We start from the raw sequence: 22256 nt of genomic DNA on the forward strand, positions 1-22256 counted from the left end.
TTTGCATTTAAAGGGAAAAACTGTATTTGCTGGGATGAAGCCAACTTATTTATTCAAGGGAAATACCGTTTTCCCAACTCTTTCTTTTTCAGGGGAAGGTTTGTCAGAGGATGGCACAGTGGGTAGAATATTAGATTTCTAGGTGACATCGAGGTATGGTTGTGATTTGAAGAAGCTAAAATCATGGCTGGCATTTTCCCTTGAAGCCCTCGATGTCTATCTCCCCCTCCACCCCCCCCCCCCCCCGGCCCCCCAAAGGGTTAACTCTTGCCTGCTAGATTGAATTCTTACAGCAGGTGGATTTTGACCTACAACAAACAAACACCCCCCCCCCCCCCCCAAGCATTAGAATTTGTAGTTTCCAGTGTTTATAATTCTCTTCCCCAGATTGGATTTTTATTGCATGACATGAACTTGACTGCATCCGGGTTGTAACAAGAGACTTGGATCTGAACAGGGCTGTGAATTAGCTGTTGCTAGTAGAAGCAAATAGTAGCTTCTATTTTACTGTAAAAAAAAAAAAATGGCAGGTCACTGTGTGTCTGTAAACAATGCAGTTATGAAATGGCAGTGCAAGGCCGAGCTGAGCATGCTCAGGAACAGCCTGTAGGGGGAGGTGATCAGAGAAAGATGATCTAATTCAGTGCAATTCTGGGGATTGAAGGAAAAGACCAGGCTCCATCCTAATGACAGAGCAGAAAAAATACTTCTGGGACGAAGCCTTTAGGCCATAGCTGATAGATTCTGAGGATCTCGTACCTTTAGGACTTCGAGTACTGACCTGTGCTGTTTCGCTTTGTCATTTTCAAGAAGAGTAAAGTCTTGGTGAGGTTTTTCTGTAGTTATTAGAAGAACTGGCCCTAGATTGCTCTCTTTTTTTTGTTTTTGTTTCTCTCTCCCTCCCCCTTTCTCCCTGTCTGTTTCTCAGCTTGCAGGAGTCAATGTAGTGCTACTTGGTCAAGACAACTAACAGATGACACAAAGTGTTGTTTGAAGAGGCTGTGATCCTGAGCAAGGGCCTCTCCGCTCCAAGAAATCACACTCATTTGGGCTGGGGGAGTGAACTTTATTTTGTGTGTCTTTTTCTCGCCTTCCACCCCAGGATGGTTTCTGAAGTTGGAAATGCAAAGTGAACCCTTTCTGCGACTTCCTCCTGGAGGGAAAGGGAGAGCGAACTGTTCTGCTGGATATGACAGTTTGGTAGCGGGTGGGCCTTATGGCTCAAACTGGTGGTTGAGTAATTTCAATGAGAGAAGCACGCCAATCTTGGTGTTCTAAAAGATCTGTGTTTGCACCCATTGGGCTTTCATGTTGGGCTTTGCTTCGGGTACCCATTCATATTACATTTTATTCTTCTTAGACTTCTGGGGTCCTGAAGTTTCTAAAATGGATGTTTGCAGCCAGTGGGAGAGTTTTTAGCTTTTGCTACAGATAATGATGGGTTGCCAGGTAGGATCTGACTCTCCATTCTTAAGTTTTTTTTTCCAGCGGTAGGGCAAGGAAAACCGCAGCTGTGAATAATGCTCCGGAACTTCTGTCAACTGCAGCCTGTGGAAGGAGGAGATGCCTTTGTCTGCACTGATTTGAGGGCTTGTCTATACGCATATATTGTACTGGCGTAACTATCCTGGTATATGGTCAAAAAACTATCCTGGTATATAGAACCCTCCTCGTGTGGATGCTGCTATAATGGTACTTACACCAGCTTATTCCTGTACAGGAAGGGAAGTAAGTTGTACCAGTATAAGGTACCTTTTGCACTGGTGTAACTGTAGCTACACTAGGGATTTTACTCAGATAACTATTCTGGTTAAAAAAAATGCCTCCACCCCCCCAACTGCCATAGTTATATCGGTACAAAACCTGCAGGTTGAGCAGGCCTGAGTGGGAGGCCCTGCAAAACCCCTGTTTGCACAAAAGCCCAAAGACCATTATGAAGTTTGTGTTGTAAAAAGTCAATTTGACATAAATCCTGTTACGTTTCATGCATGTGTTTGGCTGTTTCTGGCTTTTGCAGACAGAGACTTTTACCTTGTTCCAACCCCTCCTCTCCCACCCATGCTGCTTTGGAAGATGTTTTTTTTTATAGCAAGAATAAGAGAATCTCATTGATAGAAGAAAATATTCATCTTTAGGGAGGAAAGGAAAAGTCTGTGTGATGAATCTGTCCTCTGAATTGCTTGGTAAAACAAAAGAATCATAAGACTAATTTGACTTGAAGGCCAACTTCAGAACGAGAGCAGTGCTTGTTTTGAATATGGTTTGTTAGACACAGTTCACATGATTGCTAGCAGCTTGTAAGGAAGTGGCCTCAACTTAAAAGGGGCTTTGAGAATGGTGACTGCTCTGTAGGCCAGGTACATTGTTGGTTGCTTTTCTTCCCCTTACTGAATGAAGTTATTCTGCTTGTTCTGTTAAGAAATGGTCAGTGTGACACCAGCAAGCCTTATCCTAGCCTTAGCAACTGGACAGCAGGACATGATCAGTACAGACTCCTGAAATTAACACTCTTCACATGCCAACCAAGAACCCCCCCCCTTTTTTTTCCCCTGCAGTTGTTTTCTTAATAATTATTTCCTAAATAATTAGCTGCTAAATGTTTATCTTCTTAAGCCAGAGGATATTATTAGAAAGTTGATTTTAGAGAGAAAATTGGGGGGAGGGGGGAAAAGAGAATGGTGAATGGGAATCTGCTGCTGCTGGAGTTGCATCATTTATTAAGGGCTTTGCCTCTCTTTCTTGCTACAGTACATATTGCATACCTCGCTGCCGCCTTGCACAGTAGGTGAAATTCTGCGTTGTTGAAGTGCTTGCTGGAGATTTGCCTAGGAGTAGAATTTGATCTGTTGGGAGACCGGGTGTTGTAACAGGGGGGTGGGTGGATTGTGGGGAGTGGAATAGCAGCAGTGTCCTGGAAAGACGGGCTACATATCCATTGAGGCTTTGAACCTTCTGGTTGTAGGCTTTATAGGCCATTCAAGATCATTCCTATGTCATTCTTTCCTGGTCTGCAAACAGATGTGTTGATGCAGATAGTGCCCTGAATACTAAAGAACATAATTTTCAGTGTGCTCTGCCTAGTTTGAGAGGAGAAGGGTTAGTCTTCCTTGAATTATTTCCCACCCCTGCTCTTCTTCGCATTGACCTCTTCTAGCTGAGTATCTAAATGAGGATAATGTTTCTTCTAAGTCTCAGTTTACTGGACAGTTAATTTTAAGACAAAAAGAGAAAGCTGGTGAAGGTTTACACCTGAGCATATTAAACTCTGATCCCTTTTCTTATCCGCCTTTAGAGAACTCTGGTTCATGATGTAACTCGCTGGTCTCTTGGGGGCTACTGGGGGGAGGAAAGCTACAAGTTGTGATATGCATGTGTTGTCTTTTATATGTAAACCTTATTGGAACCAACTGGCTATGGAGCGAACCTGGATGGCTAAGGACATTTCCAAAGAGAAGGCTGAGAAGGTTTCTTTCTGGTTTTCAGCTTTTTTTTTTTTTTTTTTTTTTAAAGGCACCAGTTTAGTTTCTAGCTCTGTGTTTGGAAATGCTGCAAAGCCTTTTCTTGGATTCTCTAAACCGTCTTCCATTTAAAGCAACAAAGAGAGCCTGATTTCTTGTACGCAGAAGTGGAAGGGGGAAAAAAATAATCAACCCTATTATGACTCCTTGGATTCTCATGGCTTTTAAAGACCTAATCAGTGTGCCTTTTAAGATGCAATATATTTTATTCCCTTGAAAGCAAAAAAATTTAAAAAATGCTTCATTGGTTGTGGTGCATAGTCTTTGTGGAGGCTCTCCAGTGATTGAAGATTAATAATCACTCTGTTGTAGGCAGGGGAATGGAGACAGACGGCTGCAGGAAAGGAGGGGTGGGGAAAAGAGAGCGTGAGACTTTTATTCTGAAGCAGACTGTGCTTGGCAGTTGGCTTTTGTTGGGACTGCTGTTAAAGCAGACATTTCTCTGCTAGGAGGGTGGGTATAAGATTTCTCTGCCAATCAGGAGCCGACAGATTGGGGCATGGTGGAGTGTGAGCAAAAAGGGAAGTTTGCTTTGAATTTAAGGGGAAAAAATGGAGGTATTGACACTTACAACAAAGTTGTTGCTAACAAGTTTGGGTGAAATTGTGTGCTGGATGGAAATGGATGGGCAACTGGAATCCTGCTGATTTTGGAGGAGTGTGTGTGTGTGTGTGTGTGGTGTTGGTTGTGTGGATTCTGCAGGGCTCTGTTTGTGTGAATACTGTCTTCAGGCTGAAAATGTTTGTCATAAAGTTGATGCAACTGTCTTTTGATAGAGCTAGAAGGAGGAAAGCTGCCTCCTCCCCAGGCTTTATGGGAGGCAGGCTTCGAATGCTTTGCAGCAATTGTCTGGTGTAGCCTCCTTTTGATAAGTATGCTTCACGACTTCCAGTAGTCTTTCCCTCCCACTGGGCAAAGATGCATTGTGCTGCTTCAGACATTGATGTTGGGGTTTTGTCTTGGGTTTTTAACGAAAAATGGAAGTGGTGGAACTGATGTTGTTAATGAGGACTGTTTGGATGTGGTTCTGGAATATGGACCATGCGAGCCTGTCAAAAGCAACCTAGAGTAACTCTGTCTGGCGGGGCACAGGTGTATTGGCTGTGAACTGGGAAAATGGAGAGTGCTGCTAAGTTTCTTTTATGATGATGGGAATTCTCTTAGAAAGCTGGTTTTGTTTGCAAGAATTCTGGGCAGCAGGGCACTCTTGTTAATTACAGTAGCTGAGACATGTTGCTATGATCAGTTCATTCTTCAGAGTTCTAGCAGTGACTTTCCTTTAGGCCTCTTCTCTTGCGTGGCAATAACATATCCCTTGAAAAGGATATGGGGGGGGGGAGTATGTGAGTTTTTTTTTGTGGGGGTGGGTAAGGTGTCAAATTTTGAAGTAAAGAGATTGTAAATCAGTTGAGCAAAAATGGCTTATCTTAAATCCTGAGGCTTTTAGTTGGAATCATTTTAAAGATGGGAACATAAAAGGGCTTTATTTGAATGACATAAACGTCTGAAAACAAACTGGTCCCTGTTAAAGATACTGAGACTCTTTATTTTATTCCAGTTGCTGTAGCAAGGACGAGTATTCATTCTTCATGAGCAAAAACCCCTGGTCTGTGTCGTTGTGTAGATACCATGGGACTGATTCTGCTCATGCTTGCGCTAGTCTTATACCTGTATAATACCATTGGCTTGCTCCTGGTTTACACCAGAGCAAGGGGGAGATGAGAATTGGGACCTAAGTATACATGTGTGCATCAAGAATAATGTTTTAACTCTTGGCTTACCAAAAATGAAGTTGGCCTCCATTCAAACTTCAGGCTGCATTGGTGCTCATTTCACTGTGGAAAATGCACGTGTCCCTTTGGCAAAAGCTTGTCTTGTTCAGGCAGGTTGATCATATGGCTAAACTAGAGTTTACATCACTCTTTAAAAAAAAAAAAAAAACCCCCCCCCCCACCTTTGCATTTTTAAAAAAAATCTGAAAATAGTGTGTCCAATGTTTGTGTTTCCTCTCAAATGGGATCTCCTGGAAATGTGCCTGTGTGGAGTGAGGCCTGCACACGACACTTATTACTCATGTGGGGAACGATCCTGCAAGATGCAGAGCGCCCTCAACTCCCCAGGCAGGACTTGGGCCCTTGACGCGTAGCTGCTACATTTTTCTAGATAAAAAGGGAGGTTTTCCTGGAAACCTTTACAAGTGGCGATTTCCTTGCCATTAAAGACTTTCTCTTCTGATTAGCTTAGTTATCCATTGCTTTTCAGATGATGCCAGCATTTTTGTTTAACCCTCTGTGCTGTGGCATTGGTGTCCTTCCCTGCTCTTTTCTGAACAGCCTCTAGCCAGTGACATTAGCATGGGCCCTACGGGATGGTTACTAAATGGACCAGGTGGGCTTTTGCAATACACAATGGGAGAGCCTCTCTGCTGTAACACCTAGAGGAACTTGGCAGTGCCCCTGAGCTCATACGGAAACAAAAGTTGCCTGGTGGCTGATTATAGTAACACCAAGATCAGCTGTGTTGCTAGCCTTGGAAGGTTCAGACTTAAATGACAATGGAAAGGGCAATACTGTATGTGTTCATATCTTATCTCCTTTGTTTGCTTTATGGGAGATGGGCAGGGTTTTTTTTTTCCTTATCGCCCAATGTGCTTTAAACCTTTTGATTTGCATGGCTGCAGGCACCATCTGTGCTCTGTGGAGGCCTACAACAGTTGGCTTGACCTAGGCTTATTCTTCTTCTGTGATGCACACAGCATGAAATGGACCCTTCACCCTTGCCATTCCCCAACCCTTAAGACAGACAGTTCTGTTTGTGTTAACCAGATGCAGCTTTGCCAGGCAGTTGCCATGTGTACTCTTTAAGCTAGCTTGTCACTTTAGCCAGAGAATTGTGTCAAAAGACTCCTCTCCTATGTTTTTTTTTAAATATACCCTTTTCCTTTCTGTTGCTGCTGCGCTTTTCTTTATGGCCAGGCATTTATAAGATAAGCAGTGTAGCTACCAAGCCCATATAGCAGCGGGATGCCAAGTGCCTCAGTGGCTGAATAATATAGCAAGTGTTCATTAAAAAAAGCAAAAACTGTAGAAGTTAGATTAGGGTGAGAAATGGATACCATTAAACTCAATAAACTTAAATTATGTATTAACTGTTGCTTTCCTAGATTGAAGGCTTAACTCTTGCAAATTGTGTCTCTTCAACCTGGGAAAAACACCTATGTTTATCATCTTTGCTTGGCTAAGTTCTTGGCACAGTGGCCAATAGTTTCAAAAGTGACAAGTGAGTCTGATTGTCTTGTTTTTGTGAGATACCCATCTTGACACCTTCATTCAGGTTCCTTTAGGGTGTGTCAAGGTGGGCACCCAAAACCACTAGTGAAAAATCTTGGTCCACATTTTTTCCCCATGTGATCTTAGATCTCAGCTATACAAGAAAATCTACACGAATTAGATGTGCTGCCAGCTCTAGCAAGCCTTTGAATTTTTGATCTTTGACCTGAACCTTGCAGACAGTTTCCTGAAGTTGTTAATTTTCACTCTGCAGTTTGCCCATGACTTTTTTGCCCTGGGATGGGAATGTAAACAGGATATTTTCACCATTATTTCTTGTTAAAATGTATAGTGCATGGATACTGGGCTAAACAGTAATTGTTTCTGTCCTTCCTCCCGCACCCCAGCGAACAGTGCAGAGTAAGGCAGAGACTAGGAAAGACGTCTGCATGAAGACTGAGCTGCTGAAAGATATTACCAACAGTAAAGAGGAAGGTAAGTGCATGCTTTGATCTGGGACCAAACCTCATCAGTGGGGACACTGCATATGGCATGGTTAAAATGAACCAATAGATTAGTGACAGTTGAGCTGTGTGTATTAACGACCCTCGTCCTGCTCCCGTTAAAGGTAATGGCAGAACTCTGCATGGGCTTCTGCAGCAGCAGGATTGCACCCCAAAGGATGCAGATGTGGATCTCAGTCTTTGTTCCCACCCATCACGAGAATTGCGCTTCTCACTTCTGCTTCTGATGTGCCTCTGAAACTGAAAGGAGACTAGGTTACTTTGATCTCCTGATCCATAACTAGTTTGAACTGAAGTCTGTCTTTTACTTCTCTAATGTTAATACTGGTAACGAATAGTTCCTTAGATACTAGAGAATCCAGCAAGTTGCTTTAAGGAATTGTTTTCACTCAGGGGACAATGAGTGGCTCTTGCCCTATGGAGTTGGTTGCTAATTGCTTCATGATCAAATTTGATTTTTTTTTTTAATGTCTTGAAGCTTGTTTTGTGCTTTCCTGTGAGCTTGCTGTTTGCTTCAGGAAGCAATGGTGGCACTGGGGAATGACTGGGACATGGCCTGTCATTATGGGGATCTCCTTTACCTTGAACGATGCAGTGCACATCCTGCTTTTCATCACATAAGGTATTTCCAGCCAGAGTCTGTGTGTGTGTGTGTGTGTTGCACGCATGCACATGCGATCGGAGGATTTAATATTGATCTCCATATTTAAATCTATATCTCTTATTGTTTGTTTTTTGCCTTCATGGGGTCATTACTGAAGTCATTGCTTCTGCATGGATGGACATAATTTTGTTCTAATCCCTAGTCCAGGACTGGGGTTTAGAAAAGAACTGAACTGGCCCCTCCAAAATATTTCTAGTCCTGGTTGAACATGAGATATCAGACCTTAAAATTCATATCAATATGAGCACCATTTTACTTTCCCTTTCTCTTCAATCCAGCATGGAATCGCAGAATGATAGAAATGTAGGAGGGACCTCAGGAGGTCATCAGATCCAGCCCCCGGCACTATCAAGTAAACCTAGACCAGCCCTGACAGGTGTTTGTCCAACCTCTTCTTAAAAACCTCCAGTGATGGAGATTCCACAATCTCCCTTCAAAGTCTGTTACAGAATTTTAACTACTCATATCATCAGAAAGTTTTTCCTAATATCTAACCTAAATTTCCTTTGCTGCAGAATAAACCTATTGCTACTTGTCCTACCTTCAGTGGACATGGAGAACAATTGTTCACCACCCTCATTATAACAAACAGGCTTTAACGTATTGGAAGCCTTATCTGGTCTCCCCTCAGTTTTCTCTTCTTTTCTGAAGACTGAACATGCCCAATATCTTTAACCTTTCCTCATGGATCAGGTTTTCTAAAACTTTTATCATTTTTGTTGCTCTCCTCTGGGCTGTTTCCAGTTTGTCCACATCTTTCTTAAAATGTGGCGCCTGGAGTTTGACACAGTACTCCGGCTGAGATCTCACCAGCACTGAGCAGAGCAGGACAGTTACCTCCCATGTCTTACATACGACGCCCCTCTTAATATATCCCAGAATGACATTAGCCCCTTTTTTTTTTTTTTTTTTTGCAACTGCATCACATTGTTGACTTGTATTCAATTTGTGTGTGATCCACTATAATCCCCAGATCCTTTTCCACAGTATGACCACTTCGCCAGTTACTCCTCATTTAGTAATTGTGCATTTGATTTTTCCTTCCTAAATGTACATGTCTCTATTGAATTTCATCTTGTTGATTTCAGATCAATTCTCTAATTTGTCAAGGACATCTTGAATTCTAATTCTGTCCTTCAAAGTGCTTGCAGCCCACCCAGCTTGGTGTTATCCACAAATTTTAGAGGCATACTTTTCACTCCATTATTCAAGTCATTTATGAAAATATTATATAGTACTGGACCCAGGACTGACCCCTGTAGGACCCCACTAGATACACCCTCCCAATTTGACAGTGAACCATTGAGAACTACTCTTTGAGTCCTGTCTTTCAGCCAGTTGTGTACCCACAGTATAGTAATTTCATCTAAACCACATTTCCCTAGTTTGCTTATGAGCATGTCATGTGGGACTGCATCAGAAACCTTACTTAAATCAAGATATATCACATCTGCTGTTTTCCCCCCTTTTCCACTTGGCCGGTTACCCTGTTAAAATAAATTAGGTTGGTTTGGCATGATTTGTTCTTGACAAATCCATGCTGGTTATTCCTTATAACCCTCTTATCCTCTCTAGGTGCTTACAAATTGATGGTTTAAATATTTGTTCCAGTATCTCTCCGGGTATCAAAGTTATGGTGACTGTCTATAATTCCTCGGGTTGTCTTTGTTCCCCTTTTTAAAGATAGGTACTATGTTTGGCTGTCACCAGTCCTCTACGACTTCACCCATCCTCCGTGAGTTCTTGAAGATAATTGCTAGCAGTTCTGAGATTGCTTCAATTAGTTCCTTAAGTCCCATGGGCCTAGGATGACTTTTGTGAGGCCCTATTGACTTGAATGTATGTAACTTACCTAAATATTCTTTAACCTGTTCTTTCCCTGTTTTCTCTTGCATTCCTTCCCCCTTGTTAATATTAATTGGGTTGAGTATCTGATCACTGTTAACCTTTTCAGAGAAGATTGAAGCAAAACAGCCATTAGACACCTTAGCCTTCCTGATATCTTCTGTTATTAGTTCTCTTTCCCCACTAAGTAGAGAACCTACACTTTCCTACATCATTTTCTTGCTGGCAATATATTTGAAGAACCTCTTCTTACTAAGTTTTATGGCCTATGCTTGGTGTAACTCATTTTGTGCCTTAGTCTTTCTGATTTTGTCCCTCCATGCTTGTGCTGTTCCTTGGTACCCTCCGTAGCACGTTGTCCATGTCTCCACCTTTTGTAGGATTCCTTGTTTATTTTCAGGCATTCAAGAGCTCCTGATGCAGCATTTTGGCCTCTTACTATTGTTCCTAAATTTTCTTCACGGCTGGATAGTTGGCACTTGTGCCTTTAATCTTGTCTCCTTCCAGAGAGCTGGCAGTTCCTGAGCTCCTTTATCTCCTAGATTTTCTTCCCATGGAATCTTACCTATCAGGTCTCTGATTATGTTAAAAGTCTACTTTTTGGAAGTTCATTGTCCTTATTCTGCTGAACTTTTTCCTTAGTATCCTCAAATCTGTCACTTCATGATCACTGTTGCCCAAATTGCCTTCAACTTTCTGATTCACTACCAATTCCTCCCTGTTGGTCAGAATCAAGTCTAAAATCACTGCCCCTTTGGTTACTCCTTCCACCTTCTAAAACACAGTTGTCCCCAACACATTCCAAGAACTTCCTGATGTTCTACTGACAGATTTGATGTTTGACATATTGCTGTTCCAACAGATATAGGGGTAATACAAGTCCCTCTCTATTACCAGGCCTTGTGTTTTGGATATTTCTGTTCTAGAAATGCCTCATCCACCTCCTTTTCCTGATTTGGTGGTCTAATATCACCCTTCCCCCCCGCCCCCTTTTATCTTTATCCTGAGACTTTCAACTGGTCTGCCTCCCACCTCCTTCTGGCCCTTGGCATAAATGTATATATTCTGGATGCATAATTCAATGCCACGCCACCTCCCTCTTTTCCCTGTCTGTCCTTTCTGAAAAAGCCGTACCCCTCTATACCAGTATTTTAGTCATGAGATTTATCCTACCAATTCTCAATGATGCCAATTTAATCCTAGTTTAGCTTATGTACTAATACTGCCAGGCTTTCCTGTGTATTCCCCATTTTTCTTGGATTTTGTATATAGACATCTAAGATGTTGAGCAGATTGCCTCATTGATTGCCCTCTTGTTGCTCCTGTGTAGAGTTCTGTGACCCTAGTGTACATTTCCATGTCTGCCCTCACCTGTGTTAAGGTCACCTTTTTATGCTTACCTGTGGGCTTTTGTCTCCTGCCCACTTTGAACCTACTTTAAAGCCTCCTTCACTGGGTTGGTGAGCCAGTGCTTGCAGATGCTCTTCCCCTTGTTGGTCAGGTGGACCCCTCTCTTCCCAGCAGTCTTCCTTCCCAGAACAGAGTTCCGTGGCTGATGTTTGTTTTTTAGAAACCGCTCAAGTTAGAGACTGATGACCATATCCTGAAAGCACTTGCACCCATGCTTGTCTTTACGCATGTGAGTAATCTCATGGAAGTCAAAGTTATATGTGTGCGTAAATCTTTGCACCAGTGTAACTGAGAGGAGAATCTGGCTGTGGTGCCTTCTATCACTTGGATGTGGGATATGAAGCTGCTTTTGCAAGATACAAACCATTGCTTTCTAGCTCTAGCTGGTCTCAGATAGCAACCTCTAGATTCTGATGGGTTAAAAAACCAAGATGATAATCAGAATGGAGTGATACTTGAAAGCCTTGATACCTCTTGACTGGTTTTTGGCTAAAAGGAAATACTGTGTATCATAGTAAAGTGGAGAATTTTTATACCATATGTGCAATGGTATAAAACGTGCATTTCCAGTCTTGGTGCTTCCCGAGGTATTGGACTTTAAAACCATCTTTCCTCCTTCAGTCTACCAGCTTTTTTTACAGAATATTTCAAGTATGGAGGCCCAGACATGTCATTCCCATTCCCTATTGTGTTTTTTGTATTAGCCCATTATTTTAACATGTCTGACTATGGCTTGCATGATTATTTGGCTGTGTGGCTGGTATGTATAGTTCTAACCTGACCTTCACAAACCTACACTGGTGCCAAATGAGTTTAATTAGGTAATGTTCCTCGATTCCATTACCAATAATGCATATCATTTATATAATGATTTACATTTTTAAGTGCTTCCCAAACATTAAATAATTATTAGTGCCTGACCATTTGTCAGGAAATGTTTTCTCTGGAAGTAGCATATGATGCAGTGATGGAAGGGCACCTCCCCAGATTGGGAGGTTTGGTTTGGTGAAATACCCTGAAGTCTGGATGCTTTTTTGGAACATCTCTCAACTACCTGAATCTCTTGGATCTGTGAAATAGGGCAAAACTAGCTCAAGAATAAGATTCAGTGAGAAGCTTCTGGTTCATATGATCAGGTCTGAAAGAGCATGAGACTGCTGGCCGTCTCGTGTTGGATGAGAACTGTTGCCTATTAGAAAAGGAGCTGATCTGGATTCTGTTCCCTTTGTAAGAACATCCCTGGCTGGGTTGTCTGCAGAGTTTGAACCCAGGACCGCTGGAGCTAAAAGCTGAAGCCTTTACTGCTTGAGCTAACGGATGAGAGCATGGATTATACACGTACAATTTGGAAATGCTCGTCCTGAGCTTCAGAGGTCCACATCAATTCAGATCCACATAGGGGCAGTTATTTGTAACAACGCTACTTTGTGTTAGTGTGGGTTGTGCCAGCTCTGCCACTGACTCACTGCATGGCCCTTGGCAAGTCATACAACTTCTCTGTGCCTCAGTTGTCTCCATCTGTAGGACGGCAAGACAGCTACCTACCTCAGAGGCATTTTGGGAAGCGTAATGCATGAAGTGCTTTGAGATCCTCGAAGGAAAGGTTCTGCAGACCTGCAGTGTTGTTTGCGGGGCTCTTCTGGCTTTAGCCTAGCAGCACAAAAATGAGAAATAATTAAACTTTAAACTTCACACATCTGTCAGTTGTCTGGGATTTGCTCCCAGAACAAGTAAAACCCAGTATTTGCTGCATGTGTAGACTAAAAGCTTCTTTCTATCTAAGGCCACACAATAGAGATAGAAAAAAGCTACAAGAGAATAGCAAACTGGTGACTAGAACCTTCATTATGAAAGGGTCAGTTCAGTTCTTCTATGGGTAAAAGTTCAGGTCAGGCCTTTCCTTGGGGGGAAAAAGGGGTGAATGGAAAAAAAAGTTGCTCTTGTGTTATATTAAGGTTGGGCGTATCTAGTTTGTCTCAGTGCATAACAAACTAATGAATCATCTCTTACATCAGCATGACTTCAATTCTTCTCCTAATGCCCACAATGCAGAGTAACCGGCTACATCTCGCTCGGTCTTTCAAAGCAGACTGCACCTGTTTTGCTCAGCCCGGCAGATGGAAAGCTCCCAGTGAGAGACCAGTTGAAGTCTGGGAGCTGCGAAGGCTTGCGCCCGCTGAGGACCAGGCCTGATGTTTTCAGTTCTGTTTCACCAAGAGGAAAAGAATCACCCATAGCATCAAAGCTTTCCTAATTCTGGGCTGAACAAAATGGGTGGAGTTTTCCTCTTAATTCTAATACAAAATCTTGATCCAGAGTTTAATACTAACTGATGCTCGTTCACTTAGCATCCCCATTTCAATTTCCTTTTTCTTTCAACTGTGCTTTTCTCTGCTTTACTATTTCCTTTAATTGTTTTATTTTTTCTGAGAAGGAAAGAGTTCTCTTTCTTACCAGCAAACCGTAAGACCCACAAACCCTTGAACGACCTCTTGTTAAAAGTGAATTCAGCAAGGCAATCTGATCTTGAGGAAATGGCTCTTGTATCTTGATTAACTATACAGGTGCGCTGCAAAGCTTTGGTTATAATATAATACACACAAGGGAGTAGAACTACTGCACCTTCTCGACTATCTGAGGATGACCTAGAAGTCGGGTGTTGTAACAGGGTGGTCTCCCCCTTTATGGGCCAAGGGGGCCTGCTGCCAGCCACCCCTGTTCAGTTGTCAGACCCATGATGCCTATAGGAAGCTGCAGTCAGGAGGTTGGTGTCCATTGCTGTAGCTGGAGCCGGTCTGAGAGACGGAGGGGGAGAGAGCTCTGGGCCCCTTAGCCAGTTTAGGTCAGGCAAATAGCTTGGTTTTGGTGTTTGTTGGTGTGTGTTTGTGTTCAAATTAATTGTGCTTTGCAGTAAGGGCCTGAAAAGGGTGTTAGCCCTTCCTGGGCTAGGGAGATGGGCCAGCAGTTTCTGGGTGACCTGTCTCCAGTAGAAGTCAATGCCTTATGGTTCAGGGGAATGTACAAAACCCCCATAATGGACAACTGTGCATTCACTTGCAAGAAGAGTTTTCCTCAGCCCAGTCATAGTGGTTGGCTTATGCCCTGAAGCACGAGTGTTCATGACCCCTAGCTAAAACAATGAGGAATCCTTGTGGCACTTTAGAGACTAACAACTTTAACAGACTAACACAGCTGCCACTTTGAAACCTATCCCCTAGCTGTTTTTCCTGGCTAGTGTAATTGAGGATAGAAGTCTATGGTTTTCAACAGGACCTAAGGGAGTTAGGTGCCCATCTGAAAGCCACAAACGAACTGAAGGGGAGAAGGTCATGTTGACCTAGTCATCCTTGGCTGTCTCTGTAGAGGCAGTACTGTTCCCCTCAGGCTGTAGTCAGAGCAGCTGGCATGAGCCATAGCTCCTTTGTCCTAGAATCATAGAAATGTGGAGCTGGAAGAGATCTTGAGAAGTCAAGTCCAACCCCCTGCACTGTGGCAGGACCAAGTAGACCTAGTCCTACACCGTTTGCCTGGGGACAGTTACTGGCAGGCTGACCAGGAGCACAGACCATTTCTATCGCAGCGCCAGAGCCAAATGTGACTTCTTCTGAAAGACAGCTATCCAACACAAGCAAAGCCAACAGAAAGGAGCACAAACTATGCTGGGATATGAGGTGGCATGGCATATTGGCTCCTCTCTCAGGGGTCCCTTGTTCAGAATCTCAGCTTTTGTTTAAAAAAACCCAACTCCTCTCTTGTTGTTATGCTTGAAAAGAAAACGTTAGACAGGGAGTTTAAACGATGAGGAGATGTCTGCAGAGATGCAGGCGCAATAGCTGGGAGAGGTGGGAACTGCCCCATTCATCTCAATGAGGTGTTGACCCAGAGGCCCAGTGGTGATCATTTAAATGTCAACACGAACTGTTTCATTCCTTGTGTCTGAAAGGATAGTGGGGGAGTCACAACCATGCACAGTGAAAGAATGATTGGCAGCATGGGTAAGCCTACCAGCGAGCTACTAACCTCAAGCCTGCCAGGGACCCTGGGTATGTCCTTTGGTTGCTAGCCCGTGCTGAAGCCTGTGTGCCCAGTCTTCATGACTGCTGTTACTTGGGATATTTAGATTAAAGCCAGCATCTGTACTCTTAACTGTGCTACCAGTCTTTTGATTGCTTGGCAGTGTGGCTTTACCCTTACTGTGAGTGACATGTGGTGCCACAAGTGGATGATGTCTGGGAGAGATATCATTGAGGTTGGCTAAAACATGGCAAGTCAATAAGAACTTCAGAAGGACCTAGCAAAAGTGAAGAGATGAAATTCTTTGCTGATTATATGTATCCACTCAGACACATTTCTGGTTTCTAAATTAACTGTAACCACTCAGGAAACAGATCTGGCCATCACTGCACACAGTTCAATGACATCCTCTGTGCAGTGGGGTAAAAATCAACACTTGCACGCACACACACACAACCAACCCCCAAAATTCTCAAATGCATAAAGAAAGGAATAGAAAATAATGCTGAAAATATTACAATGCCACTATAAATTGAGGGTATGCCCTCTCATGAAATAATGTGCTCTGTTCTGTTTTCCATATTTAAAAAACAACAACCACACAGATGCAGCAAAACCAGAAGGGGGTCTGAGATGGGTGAGGAAAATGAGTGGAGGCCTGGAGCAACTCCATATGAGGAAATATTGAAGACAGACTCTTCAGAGAAGAGATAAATAGAATGAGACATAGTAAAAATATACAGATAGATCAGACATTTCCGTTCACCCTCTCTCATAATATGTGAGCGAAGAGATGTTCAATGAAACGGAAAAGCAACGCTTTTTAAAAGAAAATACTTTGTGCTCTGCTTAAGTGACCTGTGGAACTCATTGCCACAAGATATCAGCGAGACCAGCATCTTAACAGGAGTCTAAAAAGGATGAGACATATTATATGGCTAGTGAGATCACTCACAGTATTACTAGAGAAGATGAAAAATGTATAAAGACTGTAAAGCCTCAGGCTTCAGGGCATAAGCCAGCAGTTCTCAAAATTTGGATTACATCCCCATTTGGGGCTGTGCAATCAGCACACATGGGGTCATGGGTCCAATGAGCCAGGTTCAGCCCACGAGACAATGCCATCTGACCCTTAACATGTCCGGACCTGCTCCACACATGCTGTGCCAGGAGGCTGATGTACAAAATGGCAGCCTCCACACAGTGTGCACCACATGTGCGAAGTCACACTGTGCGTAGGCCACTATTTTGTAAAATGGTGGCCTCCTGGCATGGCGTTTGTGAAGCAGGTCTCGACACATTGGCTGTGTGGATGCCATTTTTCCATTTGCACCCTCCGACTGTGCAAGCATCCAGCTGAGAGACTTGAATCCAGAAGTTCGTTATCTGTAAGCAGCAGCTTTATCAACAGAGCATCTTCTCTGTTTGAACTCGTAGGAGCCTATGCTAGCCTTTTCTGCACTGGCTTGTAAGCTCCTTAAGGCAGGGCTCATATCTTCTTTTATGCTGCCCTGAATACCCTGTTGGCACTTGATAAAGAATCATTGTAAGTCACTGTCTCTGCTTCCCTAGTATCACCACATGGGGCCTTCGTAAGTCCTGCCTCATTTGCCTAGCAGCAAATTCGTCTTTCTGATTTGTGATAAGAGGCGCAGTGGAGTCATTTCTATGCAGAATCTCTGCTGCACCCTCCAGCAGTGAGTTTGGTGATGCAATTATGAATGAAAAAGGAGAGTGCAAGAAACGTGCTCTCAAATATTATGAAGCTTTCTTTGAGTATGTCTTCATCGGTGGGTTTGGCAAGAATGAAGAAAGGCCAAAATGCCGGCTATGTCACGTGGTGTTATCTAGCAAAAGCAAGAAGCTTAACTAACTTAAACACTTGGAAACCCTTCAGAAGGAACACTCAGGCAAACCAAGTCATTTTTCCAGCACTGGAAAGAAGAACTTTCACATCAGCAAGTGCCATTCAAGAAAGCCATGTCTGTCTGTCTGACTGCGCTCAATTTGAGGTGTTTTACCACATCACACAGATCAAGAGGCCTCACACAACTGGAGAGACTTTGATTTTGCCAGCGCAATCGATATGGTGAAGATAATGTGAAGAAAAACTGAGGCAAACAAACTCAAAGCCATATCACTCTCTAACAATACAGTGAAGCAAAAGCTTGAGGTGTTAGCAGCAGATCATGAAAACACACTGGTGGAGCATCTGGAAAACACGGATGCTTTTGTGCTTCACGTTTATATGAGCCCTGAAGGTCGTGATGCACATTTATTGACTTTTGTGAAATACACATGGGAGGGTGCAATTCTTCCAAACATTCTGTTCTAGCTTCATCTTCCTGGACACAAGACGGCACAAGGAATGTTCCATGTGCTACATGCAAGACAAAAGTATCTCGTGTGATCACTTGGTGGGCTTCTGTATAGTTGGAGTTCTGTCTGTGGCAGGCCACAAAGCAGGTCTGTGTGCTTTGATGAAGAAAGTTGTTCTGTCTGCTGAATAGACTCACTGCATGATTCAGAGAACAGCTGGCATCTAAAGCTCTGAGTCCAGAGCTAGATGAAGTTTTGCAGCTGGTCTTATCTATTGTGAACTACATCAAGACTCAGCCCCTTTGCATGCGTGTGTTTGCACAATTATGCGAAGGCCTGGGGTCCAATCACGACATGGTGGTGTTCCACACTGAAGCTCATTAGCTCTTGTGAGGAAAAATACTGGAATGATTTTTTTGAATTGAGAGATGAGCTGCATGCTTATGCAATGGATTGCAAAAAGAGTGAATTGATTTTCTGTGTGACCAAAGGAAGATGTGCCTATGTCCCAGACATATTTGGGAAACTTAATGAATTGAATAAAGGTCTGCAAGGAAAGAACACCCACATCCTTCAGTAGAGTGATCAAATAACAGGATTCATGAAAAAAGTTGTTTTCTGGAAGAATAATCTATTGAAGACAAACTATGACTCCTTCCCACGGCTTTGCAAGTTCCTGGCTGACAATGAAATTGATCAGCCACCCACATAGGTGATTGCTGAGCATCTCAGGCAGATGGAGGAACAATTTACGTCCTTTTTCCCTGACTTGGACATGACAAAGTCCAGTTGGGTGCGAAACCTCTTTCAGTGCAAGCCCAAGATGCCATGGATTTGCCAGCATCTGAAATCAAACAGTTCATTGAAATTTCCTGCGATCAGTTCTTGCAAGGAACCTATGCCCAACTCTCTCTCCCGGTGTTCTGGTTCACTATCAAGAATGAATATCCTGCACTCTCAACGTGCGCCTTGAAACTTCTGGTGCCATTCGCGAGCATATATTTGTGTGACACTGGATTCAGCACACTTGTGTACATCAAGCCTCGGTATGGATCTACTGTTGATGTCACATCGGAGATCAGAGGTTCAATTTCTGCCACTCCACTGGACTTCGAGAAGCTGTGTCATTACACGCAAGCCCATGTGTCACATTAGAGAGCATTCAATAACATACTTCATGTGTAAATTCCTTAGCTGCTTCAGCTGCTATGTTCCTTTGCTGCTGTCTGCGGTCACAGGAAACAGCAAGTCTCAAAATGGGCAAAAAGTTTGGGAACCCCTGACATAAGCCCTTTATATAGTGCCTGGGGTTAGGGAGGATCTTCTGCTATGGGCTACATAACAACTATCCACGAGGAGGTTTCTTGTACCTTCCTCTGAAGCATCCGGTACTGGCCACTGTCAGAGGCCCCAGTTCTGTAATGTACTTAGTGTGCTGAAGTCCATCTCTGTTCAGCAAAGCAGGTGCTTTACTTTTTAAACCTGTGGCAATGTCTTATTGACTTGAATGAGACTTAAGCCAGTGCTTTGTTGGGATGGACTGCTGAACTGGGGCCAGAGGCAGGATGCTAGGCTAGGTCTAGCTGTTCTGAGCTGACATGACAATGTTTTTAGCACCAGATCAAGGTATTTCTACTATAAAAAGAGGCTAAATTATGTTACCATGTCTTATTAAGCAGTTTAGAGCTTGACACAAACTGGAGCTTAGTGGGAGGTCTTTCTAATTAGAGGCTTGGGCAGGGAGCTGAGATAATCCTTAGCAGCTCCTGAATGAGCTCATGCAGGCCAGCGGGCCTTGTCCCGGGAGCTCTCACAGGGGGTTTGGGCAGTGCAAAACATGTTCGCAGCAAGCAGCCAACCTTTTTTTTTTTTTTCCCCACACCATTGAATTTATTATTATTTTCTTCAATTTAGTGCTGGGGAAAAATAGTAGGTTGACAGCTCTGAAGACTGATTATCTTTTTTCCCCCCCGGAGCAGGTACTTCATGGGCAGCTGCAGTACAAGCCTCCTCCCCAATATGCCTCAAACCTGACCTGAGATGAGAGGGACATATAGTCTCTGGTCATCTTAAATCCTTGGCCTCTCTGCTGGCATCGCCAACAAGGGGGCCAAGAGATGATCATTGTGACCCCAATTTCTGCTATTGACAAGTGTCCACTAGAAACTAGATTGTCAGACCCTATAATACATTTCACTCATTCCACTGAGCAGCTAATAAGTGGGTTGTAGATGGAAGCTCAGAGGGGCAGATTTTGCGTTGTTCTGCACCATGTACATTCGCTTACACGGTATTAAATTGTTTTGGGGAAGCTCTATAGCCTGAGTCACACAGGAGATCAGATTAGATGATCACAGTGGTCCCTTCTGACCTTGAAATCTATGAAATCAGAAACATTCACTTTGCCTTGCCGTACTTGATTGCACAAGGGGCAGCACAGAGGCCCATAGGTCTACTGTCAAGTTCTAAAGTTCCATACTACTCTACAGAAGATGGACTATTTTCCTTCGTCACTTTGTACAATTTCCAGTTATCAAGGTTTGGAAACGTGTGTCTGTTTGTTTAGATTAATGGCATTTGTTCAGCCCATCAGATTGGACTTTTCACACAACGCACATTCAACCTGTGGAACTCTTTGCCAGAGGATGTTGTGAAGGCCAAGACTATAACAGGGTTCAAAAAAGAACTAGATACATTCATGGTGGATAGGTCCATCAATGGCTATTAGCTAGGCTGGGGAGGGATGGTGTCCTTAGCCTCTGCTTGCCAGAAGCTGGGAATGGGCGACAGGGGATGGATCATTTGAGGATTCCCTGTTCTGTTCATTCCCTCTGGGACACCTGGCACTGACCACCGTCAGAAGACAGGATACTGGGCTAGATGGACCTTTGTTTTGACCCAGGAAGGACCTTTCTTATGTTCAACATTTATTAAAAGTAGAAAATTGTAGAGTTTTGTTTCCCTTTTTAAACTTCAGTCAAGTGGCTTTTTTCACAAAGTCTCTGCGTCCTTTATGGAGAAATACAATGATCCTTTCCCCGAGTGTAGTGCTCTAATCCGAGGTTCTCCACCTTTTTCTTTTTGAGGCCCCCCCACCAACATGCTATAAAAATTCCACGGCCCGTCTGTGCCACAAAAACTGTTTTTCTGCATATAAAAGCCAGGGCCAGCACTAGGGGGTGCCAAGCAGGGCAATTGCCCGGGGCCCCATGCCACAGGGGGCCCTGTGAAGCTAAGTTACTCAGGCTTTGGCTTCAGCCCCAGGCAGTAGGGCTTCGGCTTTCTGCCCTGGGCCCCAGCAAGTCTAATGCTGGCCCTGCTTGGCGGACCCCCTGAAACCTGCTTGTGGCCCCCGAACCACTGCTCTAATCTGTCTTGAATTGGTCACTTTTATGGCAGCTAAACTGAATGAGCAGAGAGTGCAACAATTGCCAGTTGCAGAAGCTATCTGATTGCTTCAGTGGGAATGCTCAGCAGTGTAAATCTGTCCTGTATTTAGGGCCTTATCTTGCCAGGTGCTGAGTGCCTCCTGCAAAACGCTGAGAACCCTCCACTCCCAGAGCCGTGCAAATCTCGACCCATAATTTTGTGTTTCTCCCAGTGCCAACAGTGCTGAAATGAAAATTGAAATGACTACACCAAGACCAATTTAAAAATGCAAACTATGGGGAACATAAAGGGCTGTTGGCTTTCTTCTTCTCTTTAGCTTAATGTTTCTCCTCGGTGATTGTGGACAGTAACAGAAAAATCCATTCTTTGTCTTTCCTCCTTTTAAATCACAGCTGGCAAAAGCACATGCCTTCTGCATCTTACTGCTTTCTTAATCTGTGAATGCTACAGTAAATTGAAGCTATCCCGAGTGGTAAGAGTTGGTGTTGCTCTGGCTTTGAAGCCTGCTTGCACATCCATGAAGCTGCATGGCTGGGACATATTTTTACCCCTGCTCTCCTGCATAGTCTCTAGGGAATACTAGTGAGTTATTTCTAAAAGTTACTCAGCTGTCTGTAGTCTAGACTGGCAGTATCCACCTGGAGAGCTCTAACATGCCTAACCTTCTCTGTGCGGGAATAGAAAGCATTCCTAATGGAGGTTTCTAGCCAGGCCGCAGCCTCGGAGCTGTATCCCATGGGAAAGCCATGTACATGAAGATACTTTCCTGCACCATATTCAGTGCCAAACATCCATTGATTTCAACGTGAAATAAGCGAGAGCTTTAGAAGGCACAGTTATCATCAGTGTTAGGACTAATGGCAAATGGCTCTGATGGGGAAACATTTTAAATCTCAGCTGATGACTAGAGAAAGTGGATGTGCTAGGAAATGTTCTGAGTGTTTCAAGTGCTAGAGCTGATATGGTGTGTGTGTAAGTGAAACAGTCCGATGCCACTGTGACTCTCCAGGTAAAACCCTTTTGCAGACATGTGTTAAAGATGAGTTGAATACTTTAAAAAATAAATATATAATTCAAAACCTAAGATCTCCTAATTTGGGGGATAATCAGTCTCCTATTCCCTTAGACAGTAGGCAAACTTTTTGACCCGAGGGCCACATCTGGGTATGGAAATTGTATGGTGGGCCATGAAGGCTCACGAAATTTGGGGTTGGGTGTGGGAGGGGGTGAGGGCTCCAGCTGGGCGTGTGGGCTCTGGGGTGGGGCTGGGGATGTGGGGTTGGGGGTGCAGGAGGGTTCTCTG

General features: G+C 43.6%; 1 protein-coding gene across 11 annotated transcripts in view; it reads left to right on the top strand.

Annotated features, from left to right (window-relative positions):
* The window catches only part of EHMT1 (euchromatic histone lysine methyltransferase 1), a 168455-nt gene that overhangs the window by 62590 nt on the left and 83609 nt on the right, over positions 1–22256 (top strand). For 8 of the 11 annotated variants that reach the window (XM_084649797.1, XM_084649795.1, XM_084649796.1 and 5 more), the window contains one exon: positions 7195–7282. In XM_084649797.1, the coding sequence (XP_084505923.1) occupies positions 7237–7282 (46 nt within the window). In that variant the 5' untranslated portion in view covers positions 7195–7236. Of the gene's footprint in view, positions 1–687; positions 826–4011; positions 4076–7194; positions 7283–7789; positions 7934–22256 lie in introns of those variants that run through there. The other 3 variants (XM_084649800.1, XM_084649794.1, XM_084649792.1) reach the window with 3 other exon arrangements.

This window comes from Lepidochelys olivacea, assembly GCF_965140295.1.
Source record: "Lepidochelys olivacea isolate rLepOli2 genome assembly, chromosome: 16".
NCBI classification, from domain to species: domain Eukaryota; kingdom Metazoa; phylum Chordata; order Testudines; family Cheloniidae; genus Lepidochelys; species Lepidochelys olivacea.